Source organism: Vombatus ursinus, unplaced genomic scaffold (genome assembly GCF_900497805.2).
Source record: "Vombatus ursinus unplaced genomic scaffold, bare-nosed wombat genome assembly UNPS02014799.1, whole genome shotgun sequence".
NCBI lineage: Eukaryota > Metazoa > Chordata > Mammalia > Diprotodontia > Vombatidae > Vombatus > Vombatus ursinus.
In genome coordinates, this window is record NW_020954577.1 from 9730817 (window position 1) to 9745077 (window position 14261).

The following is a 14261-nucleotide window of genomic DNA, read 5'->3' on the forward strand; positions in this document are numbered from 1 at the left end:
CTTTCTTGTTATTTTTGCCTTCCCTCCCCCACCCCCATTTGTGGGTGATATTATGTTAAACCACCATAATCTGGCATAGTTTCAGTTATAAAACCGGTTAAACAAAAAAAAAAAAAAAAGGTGAGAGTAAAGAGTAGAGCTCCATCCAAAAATAGTGGAAGAGCGCCACCAAAGGTGTTTCCTTTGTTGGGGGGAAGGGAAGGGCCGAGGGCCTGGAGGGCAGATGAGGATGAAGGCTGCGAGCAGGACAGAGGCAAGGCTGGGCTGAAGGCTCCCCCCATAGCTGGGCGCCCTCTCTTCCTTTCCCCCTAACTCTAGTCTCTGGGCGGGGGGAGGTGGGAAGGGAGAAGGCATTTCTTTTGTTCTACATTGTGCCAGGCACTGTGCTCAATGCTTTACATATAACTAGTTTGAATCTCAAAGCAACCCTGGGAGGTAGATGCCATTATTATCCTCATTTTGCAGAAGATAAAACTGAGGCAGGCGGAGGTTAAGAGATTTGTCTCTGTTGATAGAGCTAGGAAGCTCTGAAGTTGGATTTGAATTGGTGTTCTTGAAAGAAAAGCGCAAGGCGAGGTTGGTCCTTGGGCACACTCCTTAGTCTGGATTGTGGTGGAAGAGAACCCTGACCTGCATGAAGAGCCAGTCACGCCCGTCTGGCCGCGCTCACTGTGGCCTCAGTTCTCCTCTTATCCCTCAGCTTTACCTGTCTATAGGAGGTAAGCAATCAAAATAAGACACCGACTCAGCTCTCCAGAAGCCTCGAGGCCACATATGGCCCTCTAGGTCCTCAAGTGCGGCCCTTCGACTGAATCCAGACCTCACAGAACAAATCCCCTTATGAAAAGGATTTGTTCTGTAAAACTTGGACTCCGTCAAAAGGCCACACCCAAGGACCTAGAAGGCCACATGTGGCCGCAAGACCACAGGTTCCCCACCCCTGCTCTAGTTTAATTAGTGGTGGTCCCATCTGTTGTGGTTGGCGGTAGCTAGATAATGGGGTTGAAACAGATGATCCATCAGCCGAGAACATAGGCATTTGTTTTGTTTGATTGTGCAAATTTGCTACAACGGGTTTCTTTTTTTTATTCAATGCAGGGGGGTGGGAGAGAATTAATCAATCAATATACATTTACTAAGCCCTACTATGTGCCAGATACTGTGCTAAACTGGGGATACAAAAAGAGGTAAAAGACAAACACACACACATATATAAATAAAATCTCCTACTTATATATTATTACTGTATATGATATATAAAATCTCTGATTTTATATATATTATTATATATATTACTATATTTTACATATATTTATGTATATTATGTATATTATATATATTATGGCTATAGAAATAAACAACTATATATATATATATGTATAATCTCCTGTGATATATACAGGGTAAAGTAGAACTAATGAACAGAAAGAAGACACTAGAATTGAGAGGGGCTGGGGGGGGGGCTTGCCGTAGAAGGGGGATTTTAGTCAGGGTTTAAGGGGAGCTGGGGGGGTCTGTAGTCCATGTGGAGGTGGGAAAGCATTCCAAACACGTTGATCAGCCAGAGAGAATTCCCAAAGCCTTGAGATGGAAGGTCTCGTTCCAGGGATGGCCAGAGGGCCAGTGTCACTGGATTGAAGACGTGAGAAGCCTGGAAAGGTAGGAGGGGGCTAGGTTATGAAGGGCCTTGAATGCCAAACAGGGAACATTTTGTATTTGATCCTGGAGGCAACTGGTGACCACTGGAGTTTAATGAATAGAGGGGTGAAGCAGTTTGACCTGCAGTTTAGGAAAATCGCTTTGGTGGCCGAGTGGAGGATGGATTGGAGTGTGGAGAAGAGACTTGAGGCAGGAGCCCCCCCCCCAAAAAAAGCAGGCTATGACAAATAAACAAATACATACAAAACAAGCTATATACAGAAGGAAGGCACTAGAATTAAGAGGTGTTGGGGAAGGCTTTCAGTAAATAAATGCTTGTTAACTGAAAAAAAATTATGAAGAAAAAATAGAGAGATGATGTCTATAGCTCCTTCCTGTCTTCATTTTCCCTGACCTCCATGATACAAGATGACTTACGGGCCCATGTGTTTGCTCTGCTAATTCACAGAGCAGCAGACAGTGCTTTGGAAGAGTGTATACAGGTGTGCGATTGGCCAAAGGAGTTTTTCTAGTGGACAAATTCTTCTACTTGTGTCTACTAAGGTCAGGTTGTCAAGTCCTGAGACCATCTGAGTCAAACTGGGAGACTTGGCTGTGGCATTGATGAAACTGCATTCTTCATTTCAGTAAGCAGAGCTCTGTTGTGCAGCTGACTTCAGTTTCCCCCGAGAGAGATGAGTTCATGATAACAACGGCGAGTATGTCATGGAGATTCCAGGAATCACAAGTGTTTCACATAGAAGATTTATTAGAAACTAACATGACATAATTGATAAATCTGGAAAAATTCTACCCAGGAGCCAGGCTTTTGTTTTCCAGAGGCTTAATATTTAGCATTGTTTCTTTTCTCTCCCACCTCCGAATGACTCTATTCCTTTTCCCAATTGGATTTTGCTTGGCAAACTAGAGGTTTCCATTACTGACTTCAATCATGTCCATCAGGAGAAGATCATTTTGTAATTGTGTGAGGTTCTACCCTCCCAAGGCCTCTTCTTGTTCTGGTACTCAGCTTTCTGAATGATGGCCTTGGTGGAAGTGGAATTCACATTTATCTGGAAAGTCAAGATTTGAGAAGCTGACCTTGCAATTGGAGGTGAGCCGGCATTTCTAAATTCTGGGGAAAGTGAGGTAATGAGGGTGGGGTGGAGCTTGAAAGTGAGAGAACAGATTAGATTGGTGGTGTCTGGGAGTGGAGGAATTCTGAGGGGTGGCTGGAGGTGGCGGGTGTTCTAGCCTTCAGAGCTGAGTAGATGGCTGTCTGGACTTCATCCCTGCTTAGAAAATCAAAGGAGAGAGCTGAGCTCCTGAGAGGGGTAATCTCTCCAAAGGCAGGTTCTCGCCCTTCAGACCTATTTCTAAATGGCATGGAATTTCCCTGTTGGATCAATGATGACCCTATATCTGGTTGGGTCAAAAACCTTGGGAATCCCTGCTTTGCAGTCGTTCTGAAGGGGAATCCCAGAGACTCTCTGACCCTCAGTTTCCTCTTTTGGAAAGTGGAGATAGCAGCTGCACCACCTCATAGTAATTGCTCAAACTTAGTGAGTATATATCTCATACCTTAAGGTGCTTTAATGTAAAGCACTTTACCCGAATTATCTCATTCAGTTTTAGGATAGTGGATAAAGAACTGATCGCAGAGACAGGAATACCTGGGTTCAAATCCCACCTATGAGCATATTGACTATTTGACTCTGAATAATTCACTTTTCTCAGTGCCTTTGCTCCTCTCTGAGGCTATAATTGTAGATTTGTATTGGTAGATGGAATTTCCTCCTCAAGGAATGCTCTAAGCTTATAAAAACACAGGTGCCGACAACACACACACATATACACACACCCCCACATCCCTACAAAACAACCCTGTGAGGTAGGTTCAATTCCCATTTTATAGAACGAAGAAGCAGAGAAGTGAAGTGTCTTAACTCAAAGTCCCACCACTAGAAAGAGTCTGAGGTGGGATTCCACCCTCGCTCTTCCTGATGTCCAATTTCCCATACTATCCTTGTTGTCTCTCCCCTTGAAGAGCTGTTGTGAGAATTAATGAATCAGTAAAAGCATTGGGTAACTGCAAAATTCTGGCTGTTCTAGAAATGATCCCTTTTGAGCTTGTGAATAAATGTTCTCCTGCCCTCAAACAAAAAGTCTTATTGAGGTCTTTTGTTTTAAATCACAATCATGTCTTGTTATGTCCCCCTCAACCAACTAGCATTGAGCTCTTCCTTTGTAAAGAAGTGAAAAGAGATAAACAAAAACTGCCTGAGGGTGTATGCAACATTCTGGCCTTCTAGCCCCCCATTTCTGAAAACTTTGTCTGAGGGTGTCTGCAACATTCAGCCCCAGTCCCCCATTTCGGTGATGAAAGGAGGGGGTTACATTCTGTGCTCTCTTCTCTGGGATCAGCCACTGGCTTCTTGAAGACTTGTTGCTCTTTGTGCTTTGAGGTTGGCGTTTTCTTTTTGTGAACATCTCTCTTCCAGTCTTTTGACTCTCAAATCACGTTTTCCTCTCCCTTCCACGTCAGAAGGAGACGCTGAAGCCAGAATCCCAGCTGTCATTGTCTCTGTCAAGCACCATTTGATGGTTTTCCAGTCTTCAATAGATCATGGCTTGACAGTTTTGCTCCATTATGTCCCTGGAAAAAAAAAAACCCTCAGAGTTGAGCTAAAAGTTTGGGATGTCCTAAATAAGAATGGAATTTCTCATTCTCACTGACAGTTACCTCTTCTATCTTTTTATCTGAAGAGCCCTCCCCACACAGAAGCTTTCTGAGTCTGTCTGCCTATTCATCAAGATGAATGTATGTGGAGAGATGATTTCTTCTGCTGAGAGTTTCCTCGCACAATAGCTCCAGCTAGGGCAGTTACCCTTCTGCAGGGATGGCTTTGAGGTTATTGTTCCCTTTCTCCTCTGCATTAGCTTCTGAATTGCTTTTCATGACAAATTAAAACTTCTGTGGGCTGGATGAATTGGAGTTAGGAGCTTAGGATGTGGGGAGATGCTCTTACTGAATAACTCAAGTCTGGATGTCTGGGTTGTCTCTGAGTCATCCCGGGCTGTTTGTCCTTGCTTCTAAAGACAGGTTCTGGTTAGGGGCATGTGCTTTGTATGTGTGAGGGAGAGTATGAGTGTGTGTGTGTGAGTATTGTGAGGGTGTGTGTGAATCAGTGTGGGTTTGATGGAGTGGACAGGAATGTGTCTGTGAACGTGAGCTGGGTGTGGGGCTGGGGTCTCTCAGGTTTCCTAACATAAAAAATGAAATGGTTATGAGATCAGCAAACTGGCCTGCTCACAATTCCCTGTATAAAGCACCCCATCTTCTGTCTCTTTGTCTTTTCACAGATAGTCTCCAATGCCTAGAATATACTTCTTCCTCACCTTTACCCCCAGGCATCCACCCCCCTCTTTCTTCAAGGTCTGGGTGCTGCCTTTGGCCTGAGGTCCATCTTCCTCCTCAGATCTCAGTCCTTGCTCACTCTTAAAATCCCTTTGTAGGTACTTTGTACTTATTTGTGTAAACGAATAAATTTGCAAACATTTCTTAAGCACTTGCTATGTGTGAGGCCCTCTGCTAAGCTCTAGGTCTACAGAGAAAGGCAAAAGCACTATCCCTGCCCTCAAGGAGTTCATGGTCCAAGGAGAGGGACCACGTGTAAATCCCATAACTAGGTACCAATGAGATATCGAGAGTGGATGGAACCTTCTAAGGAGGGTGGACACTCCTTGGAGGGAAGGACTGTTTTGCTTTTCAACTTTGTAGCTCTGGTGCCTGGTACATAGTAAGTACTTAACAAATGTTTGTTGAATTAAATTGAATAGGGTAAATATCCCTTAATATCCCAACAAGGACAGTTAAAGAAATGATTAGTCTTGTTTAGAACTGGGAACAAAAGACAAAGTCATTGATTGATAAATAGCTTAAAAAAGTTTTATTGATGCCTTTTGTTTTTACATCATGGTTAATTTCTGGATATTACAGCCTCCCTCTGATTCCCCCCAAATTGAGTCCCTCCCTTGTAACAAAGGAAAAAAAAAGGAGCCCAACCCCAAAAGACTGAGTATGACAGTGTCTGCAGCAGAATACATGTGGACTGCCTGCCCCCGAGTTCTTTAGTTAAATGAGGAAGGTGTGTTTCATCATCTGTTCTCCAGGAGTATGCTTTAGTCAATAGCTCTTAACTTACATGCTTAGGATTAAAAAAAAGAGCATATAGATAGAAATAGAAAGTTATAGACAAGATGTATCTTCTTGTATATCCGTGACTTGTGCTCTGAGAGAGTGACCATTTCTAAGATTATATATGTGTGTATGTGCCATATATAGGTATATAAAACCCCCATATTTTGTGTGTGTGATATTTTGTTAATGTACTGTTAATTGTTAATACATAATGTAATGTGATGTATTGTTAATATTTTACAGGAAACTTGTTTTCTTTCTAAATATATGATTTTTAAAGAGTTGCTACTTTGTCAAGTATGATTTTAATTCTTGGGAATCCATCTATTTTTATCATGGAAGTCAATGGAAAAAACTCAATTTCTAGAAATTCGCTTTATAGCCAACTTTCTTTTTAGAAAGAGCACACTTATTCTCGAAGCAGTTAAACCCATATCATTTCCCTCCCTAGCCAGGGATACTTAACTCCAGTTAATTATTACGCGATATTATTGAGAAAGGACTCTGTGCTTCCTGTCCTATGTCATATGGACTGTTATTTTAGATGGGAAAATCTATAATCTTGATTTATTTCTTTAGTCATTTGCTGAAATTCCTTTTAAGCAATAAGTGCATCTTAAATGGCCTAGAAAGATAGGCTTACCTGGAGACTTGCCAATCTTATCAAGCAAGCTTTAAAAGAGGAGTGGCAAGGTAGGGAGAGGAGGCTTGGAGGAGGTGGGAACATGGTGCAGAGGATTGGTACCTGCAAGTCTTCCAACATGTCTGATAAGGGGCCACCCAGCCCCTGAATAAAGACCTCTAGGCAGGGGGAGCCCATCACTTCCCCAGGCACTCCCTTCCATGGTAGGGCAGCTCTCATCATTATTGACTTCTCTGGAAACCTCTTGTGTTGAGGTCTGCCCTCTGGGGCCAAAGGGAAAAACCTTATCTGTCTTCTGCATGACATGCAGCAGGGAGTTCTCTTTTTCATAGTAAATATCCCCAGGTCCTGCTACTGATCCCTCTATCGCACAGTCTCTGGAATGCTCAGCATCTCAGTCACACTCTCTCTGAACCCTCTCCAGTTTATCAGTGTCCTTCCTAAAAAATGGCACTCAAGATTGAACCCGATACTTCAGATGGGATCTGATCAAGGTAAAGGAAGAACAATTGTTGGGCAGCCTGGTGCACAGTAAAGAGCAGGATGGATTTGAATTCTGGCTTTGCTCCTTAGAACCCTAGATCTAGAGCTGGGAGAGACCTAACGGGTCACCATCACACTGAGGAATCAGGCATCCACCAAAGGACCACTCTTAGCTTCATATTTTTCATCCTGTCTCACTGGCTTAACACTCATCACCTTTTTTTCATCTTTTTTTTTTTTTGGTGGTGGTGTTGATTGGGGTTGAAATTATGAGTTGGTCTGCATAGGGAATTCCCACTTTTAGAAACTCCTTCCACCTATGAGGGTCAGCAACTTGTCTGTCACTTACAGTCTTGAATGTGGCTCTTCTGACTCCAGGATTGCTCTCTTTTTGGAGTGCTGTCTTTTTTCAGAATCTGGCCAAGGATGGCAAAAGGTTTTGTTGTGCAAGAAGGCTGCTCAAACGAGTCATCCCAAACAGTGGATTTTTACAAAAGGTAGTTTTATTTAAAATGGCTACAATTACATAAAGTTTCTTTTAAAATTATAAAAACTCCATAAATACAACATAAATAATACTTTTTTTTAGGGATGGGGAAGAAGGCTAGATCTGTGATTTTACTGGGTCGAGATGGTCTTGGATAAGGGAACTCTTTCACCAGTGCTAGTTCACACTCTCTGTGGACTTTGACTTAAAGAGTTTTGTGGGTCACTGAGAACTTAGTAACTTGTCCAAGGTCATCCAGTCAGTCTGTGTCAGAGGAGAGACCCGAGGCCAGGCTTTCTGGTTCTGAAGCTAGCCCTCTGCTCAGCAGATCACTGGAGGGAAAGGCAACTCATCCATTTCGAGAGATCTCCTGGGTCTGAGCCCAGGGAACAAGGTTGGCAGCTCCCCTCTTAATAAGGATAGCATATAAAAATAAAAAATATTTTAAGTGTTTTAAAATACATAAATTAATATTACCTTATGGGGAATAAATATTACTTAAATACAAATAAATTAATTTAAAATAATTAAGAGTTGTGCCTTACTGCTCATACTTATTTGTTCTTCATAAAGAACAACCTGGCAATCTGTCTATTGAACAGATTTTTCAATGAAGGAAGGAACAGGCTTGAACTAAAACGTTCAGGCAGCAATACTCCTAGTGTGCAGAAACCGAACCACCCGGATGGTCCCCTCCATGAAGCGGGTGTAGTGCCACAGGATGAGACGGAGAGCCACGTTCTTGGACCAGGTTTTCAGGGATTGCAATTCATAAAGCAGGTTCTTGGAGGCAATTGGGTCGAGGGTGGGTACTGCATCCGCCTTTTTTATCTGGGGGGAGGAGAAAAGAAAAAAACAACAAGGTTATTTTTAGTTTTCTTCTGAAATTCTCTTGTAGAGAAGGCCCTCCATTACTTCTGGGAGACGTGATTATGGTTGGGAAATACTGCGAACATGAACCAAATCTAATGATGGGAAGGCAGTTGGGCTCCTCCCTCCTTGGTGTTGGATGTAATCCCTGTTTCTGATGTTTCTTGGCAAGGAACCTGTCTGGGCCCTCCATTGTGCAGTTAGCAAGGTTCCCTCCATTTGTTATCTCTTGTTCCAGTGATGGAAGAGAAGCTGTCCTTTTAATGACCAGGAATATTTTTGTGATTAATTCACTGTCAGTCAGAGTCTCGCTCTAGGGAATTTCATGATCTCAGGCCCCTCATCATCTTTGTTATCGCAGGGCCTTGCTCACAGTAGGTACATAATAAATGCTTGATAAATTGAATTACTATATGCTATTTTTAGGCTCCCTGAAATAGGCTTGTCTCTTAAGGTGCTAAAAGTCCAGGGTAAATTCTAGCTTTTACTTGAGGGGATCGTCAGTGGTTTGAGAAAAGGTCAGAAGGGCTTTGGGGTGGCTAGCTTTGGCCCTTCTTCCTGTCACCAGGAGGCTGGTATCTGTGGAGAGAAGTGTTTGAGCAGTGGCTTAAATATTCTGGGTCCAAATTAGCTGAGAAGCCAAACAAGCGCACGTCAAGAAGACAGCCAGGAAGTAAAGCTTCGACGCGGCTCAGTGCCTCCACCTGCTCGGCCTTGGTCGGGCCCCTTATTTTTGGCCCTCCATGGTTCAATGACTTTCCCACTTTTCCTAACACAGCTTCTCTGAATTCACCAAATTCAAAGACTGTACTGAAGACCCAAGACGGCCTCCTTGCAAATGTCTGGGACCATCCCAGCCAAAAGTAGTTGGTCCTTCCGCTGTGGAGACAGCTTGTGCTCAGTCTGTAGAGAGAGGTTGCGGCACCTCAGTTCAACAAACTCAGTCCTGTAAACACTTATGTGGCACCTACTATGTGCAAAGCACTCTTGGCAACTGTTGCAAATTGATCACTGACAGCTAGAGAGAAAATGTCCTCCAGCATGGCTGTTGGTATACAAAACCCATCCAGCAATTCATTTGGTCGTATGACTGCACTGTGAACACGGTTCTCTGTGAAGCATGGGAACATTTCCAGAGGGTCCATTTTCTGATGTCTTCATGAGACTTTCCTGCCTTTGTAAACTTCAGGGGATATATTCTTTATCAAATTAGGAGGCTGTTGACCCAAGGCATATTTTCATGCTGTCAGGAAATCTCCTATCCTTCCTTAAATCGCTATCTTGGGGCTACATAGACTTCAACAAGATAATGTATGTAATACACTTTGCAAACTCTTAAGCACTGTATGAATGTCTATTATTATTATTATTATTATTATTAATTCTTTTCAGTGATAGAGAAAATGCCCAAGTTCTCAGAATCTCTGGTCATCACTCTCTCTTTCAGAAATTGTTCTCCTGATCTGTTTCAATCTCTCTCTACTTTAGTCTCGGACTTGGAAGAAGTGGTGTGAGTCAGAAGGCTAAGGCAATCAGTGGCTACAAGTGGAATTTCCCCCTTTTGGTATGTATGTCATCTTCGGAATCTGGCTGCGGTGACCGCTCCTTTGGACAATAACAGACTGCGTGTCACTTTTGCGTACTGTTGCCTCCTCTTTGATATCTGCCATGCCTAACCCTCTGCTGTCCCCTAAGACTTTTTAGTCAGAAAGTTCCCAAGACTTCCCCTAAAAGTGAAAAGCAATTCCTAGTTTTAACTGGGGCTGCGGCCATGATTTTTTCTTTAAGTTTTCTTGACAGCTGGCACGTGTTTCAGACAGGCACAGGAAGAGATATTTCCCACTTCCTGGCTCTCAAGGACTTCTGAAGTTAATGTGGAGTGCTATTTATTTCAACTCTCTACAGCTGGCACAAAAATGAGATGTCCCAACAGCTTCCACAGAAAGAAGGAAAGCAGCGCTTTAATTGCCAGGAAGCCTCTGATGGGGCTTTTTGTCGGTTTTTAGCTGGCTTGTTTTTGATAAATATTGCATTTTCTTTGGGAAGTCTGTTACTTGGGTCTGCCTATTTCCAATTCTAACTGTGGCCGCTGCTTCTTGGAATGCACAAAAGGAAACTCACCGAGGGCTTCAGTTTGTGGACTAGTTGAACTGTACCCATTCTTAGGTATTGAAACTTGTTATCCTTCATCTCTATTTCCAGGTACTGAAGATATGTATCAAACTCCTGAAGTCCACTGATGATCCTTAGCAAGCACATCTCCTTATGTGAAAAAGAGAAAACTTACGGTTACCAATAGGAAAAAAATATTATCTAGAAATAATTAAAATTGATATTTTAAAGCAGAGCCTGTATGACTCCTTTTCCCTTTCCTTTACCCCTCTAACAAAATGAAAGTGCTTCTCCTATAATATCATCTCATTTCTCCGCCCAATGGCCCTGTGGAGTTGGAAAAGCCCAGCTGCCTTATTTTCCATCTGGACAAACAGAGACACCACTTCAGTGATTTTGCTACAAGCCAAACAGGTGTTGAGATCTGGGAATAGCCCTCATTCCCCAGATTCTCCCTCTCCTCTTCTCTGTCTTAAATTATAGATCTTCCCTAGGCCTGTGGGTCTTTGACTTGGACTCTTTTCATGGCATAATCAAGATTCAGGACAGATTACCTCACTGTTTGGATGTGAGAGGGACAGATCAGAATGATTTCATGAAGAAGGGGGAGCTTGATAGCATGCCAATGACCAGCTAGGGAGGTCAATGGACCATGTAATGGAGGATAATCTGTCTGATATCTCTTAGAGTCTTCCATTCTTTGAGATTTGGAGGTGTAAAAAGACATCCACACCAACAGAAATACCTAGGTTTGTTTAAAGACATGAAAATGGGACCATCATTGGGACCTCTTAAATTAGCTGCCAAGCGAAATGCATATTAGATAGATAGATGGATGGGTGGATATAGAGATAGAAAAGAGGGTATCTATCTATCTATCTATCTATATATATACATACATATATATAAAACACATCTATCAATCTATCATCTATCTACCTATCTATCAATCGTCTATCTATTCTTATCTATCTACCTATCTATTCATCTTTCTATCAATCATCTATCTATTCATCTATCTATCAATCATCTATTCCTATCTATCTACCTGCCTATTCATCTATCGTCTATCTACCTATCTATTCATCTGTCTATTCATCTATCTATCAATCATCTATCTATTCATCTATCAATCATCTATCTATTCATCTATCTATCAATCATCTATCTATTCATCTATCAATCATCTATCTATTCATCTATCTATCTATCTACCTATCTATTCATCTATCTATTCATCTATCTATCAATCATCTATCTATTCATCTATCAATCATCTATCTATTCATCTATCTATCTACCTATCTATTCAACTATCTATCATCTATCTACCTATCTACACCCTCTTTTCTCCTGTATGGCACATCTTCCTCCCTTAGGTGTGGCTGGACCTCAAGATGGAAGTCCTCTGTCCCCAATTCACTGTTCTGTGTCTTTCATAGCCACACCTTCTCTGCTTGTGGCTACACCACGGGGACTGCCTGAGAACAAGGGCAGTCACACGCATGGCTGGGAGCCAAGGTGTCCTTGGTTTGCCTCATAGCAGGAGGCCGTGGGGAAGCCGCTAACTCGGGAGCCAGGAGACCCGAGTCTCGGGCCCAGTCCTGCCCCTTATCAGCCTTGTGCTGTGGGCTAAGTTGTCTCCCTGCTCCCCACTGCAGACTCCCCATTGGTGAAATGAGGGTTTTGTCCTGGAGGATCTCCATGTTCTTTCCAAGTCAGCTCTTCTCTGGCTCAGGGGCTCAGTACCTCATTGAATCCGGTAATCAAGCATCCATCTCTCTCTGTGATGTTGGGAAGGTTCAGGTTGTTTTCGGCTAGTGCTTCATTGCTATCATCACACAGGTTCAGGGTCTGACACATCTGGGAAGAGAGACAAAGCAGTCACGATCATACAGATGTTTCTAAAACAAGAGACAAATGGGCTATCCAATTCCAGAATCTCAGATTCTCAAAGTTGGCCAGGAGCCTGCGTGGGCATCAGGTACAACCCATGCCCAACATGGAAACCACACTCTGATCTTCCCAGCAAGTGAGAATCAGCCTTTGCTCATGGACTCCCAAAGATGGGGGACTCACTACCTGCATAGCTGGCATCGTTCATTTGTCAGCGATTTCTTCCCAATATCAAACCAACATGGGCCTCTTTGCATCTTCCGCTATTGCTGCCCCGTGGTGCCAAACAAAACAAGCCTAGCCCTTTGCCACATTATACCCTTTCAGATCCTCAAAGACAACTCTCATGTCCTCCCTTAATTCTTCTCTTTCCCAGGCTGACGATCCCCACTTTGTGTTTGACAATAGGAGGGTCAAGCTTTCCTCTAAAAATGCATGAAGGACTCCTTATGGTCTAGGCATACCCGGGAAGAACAGTGCCAAATGAATGACATTACAGTTTGGATGTTCTTTTAACCTTTCTGTGATCTCCCATCAAAGAAGGCTCACGCTTGCAAAGGGGTTATATGTCTTAGCATTTTAAATCTATTTTTCTTCCTTTGGGGAAGATTTCACTATTGAGAGTTCACAATCAAATAATCTTACACTGCGGCCACCAGCTGCCAAGAAGCCCAGTGTTCTCTGGAGTTGAGAATTTTCTAATCCTTCTAGACAGTGTCAACAAGGTAGAGATTCCTTATTTTCAAATGTAGAAAAAGGAGGCCCAGACAAGTAGATGGGAGTTATCCCAGATCAGGGATGGAGCTGGGGGTGTAAGCCAAGTCCCCTGAATTCCATCCCGGTCTTCTCCAGAATGGAAACTAACCTCTTGAGACCCAGCTAGCAGATGAGAAAAGTACAGAAGAGGGGGTTCTGTCTCTGACTGCCTGGGTCCAAAGGTAGAGGCAAGGTCCTTCAAGCTAAGTGGCAGCCAGTGCCCCATTCCGACTCGGGGGCCAGAAGGAGGAATCCTGAAAGTCCAGGCACCGCCCTCCTCCATCCAGCCAACCTCCTACCCACCTTATTTTTAAGATCACTAGCCGTTGTGTGGAGGTGCTTTGCAAATTCGAGATCAGGATTGCTGGATGATTTCCTTAGGACCTCATCCCCTGGAGATCCGTCCCCCAAGGAATCTGGGATGGGGAGAGCAGCTGTGGCCATGAGGAGCATCAGGATGAAGGCAAGTGGCCTAAGAGATCCTGTGACTGGGGAAAGGGGAGAGAGCGGAGTGAGATCACCACGCAGCCGCTCAGGCTGAACTTCCTCCTGCTGGCTAGCTTCCACTAGGGCCAGAGCCAGACGCACACACACACACACACACACACAGCTTCCACTAGGGCCAGAGCCAGACACACACACACACACGCACACACACACGCAGAGCTACTGGGACAAGGCCAGAGCTCAGCATTCCCCTTACTTACTTTGGAGCAGAGGGTTCATGTCTCAGGGTGTTGAACGCAGGTTTGAGTTTCTGGTGGTCTGGAGGGCAGAATGAGCCACCCGACATCCCTGATCTGTATTTATTAGCGTTGAGACTCAAAAATGAACTTGCTTGGGAAAATCCAATGTTTTGACAAATCTTTGGTGGGGGTGGAGCTGGGGCTGGGTGTGAATTTAGAGGAAACCTTATTAACGTTGTGCAAGAGTCAAACCGTGACGTCCTTTAGCATCACCGGAGTAAGGCTGGACAAGGCTTGGGTCATCAACTTCAGCCCCTAGAGGCCCCTGCGGGATCATTCTTCTATCGTTCTACACTTTCTTTTTTTCAGTGACTCAGCAGTTAGGCCTCTCTTGGGAAAGAGGAGCTGAAGGAAGTCAGAGAGGGCTGAGATCAAGTTTCAGTGACAAGGTAACTGGCTGAAATTCCGGAAGTTTGCCCACCCCCAACT

The 14261-nt window shown here is 43.6% G+C and overlaps 1 protein-coding gene and 1 long non-coding RNA gene across 2 annotated transcripts; one reads left to right on the plus strand and one right to left on the minus strand.

The window, feature by feature from the left end:
* The first annotated feature begins 311 nt into the window (after positions 1 to 311).
* LOC114050567 lies at positions 312 to 10664 on the plus strand. Its single transcript, XR_003570021.1, has 3 exons — positions 312 to 719; positions 9811 to 9886; positions 10525 to 10664. It is a non-coding gene; the product is annotated as an uncharacterized LOC114050567 (long non-coding RNA).
* LOC114050566 (interleukin-6-like) lies at positions 7447 to 13901 on the minus strand. The gene is made up of 5 exons (XM_027872363.1): positions 13794 to 13901; positions 13390 to 13574; positions 12184 to 12297; positions 10444 to 10584; positions 7447 to 8283 (listed from the first exon to the last, which is right to left on the minus strand). The coding sequence occupies exons 1-5, from the start codon at positions 13810 to 13812 to the stop codon at positions 8095 to 8097; spliced, it is 648 nt and encodes a 215-aa protein (XP_027728164.1). The 5' UTR covers positions 13813 to 13901; the 3' UTR covers positions 7447 to 8094.
* Between the last annotated feature and the right edge of the window lie 360 nt (positions 13902 to 14261).

Bases quoted from the DNA above. Each gene is read 5' to 3' on its own strand.
- LOC114050566 (XM_027872363.1), bottom strand. The intron at 12,298-13,389 runs GTGGGTAGGAGG...CTCTCTTCCCAG, and splicing joins CTAGTGATCTTAAAAATAAG to ATGTGTCAGACCCTGAACCT. The intron at 8,284-10,443 runs GTGAGTTTCCTT...TCCTCCCCCCAG, and splicing joins TCCACAAACTGAAGCCCTCG to ATAAAAAAGGCGGATGCAGT.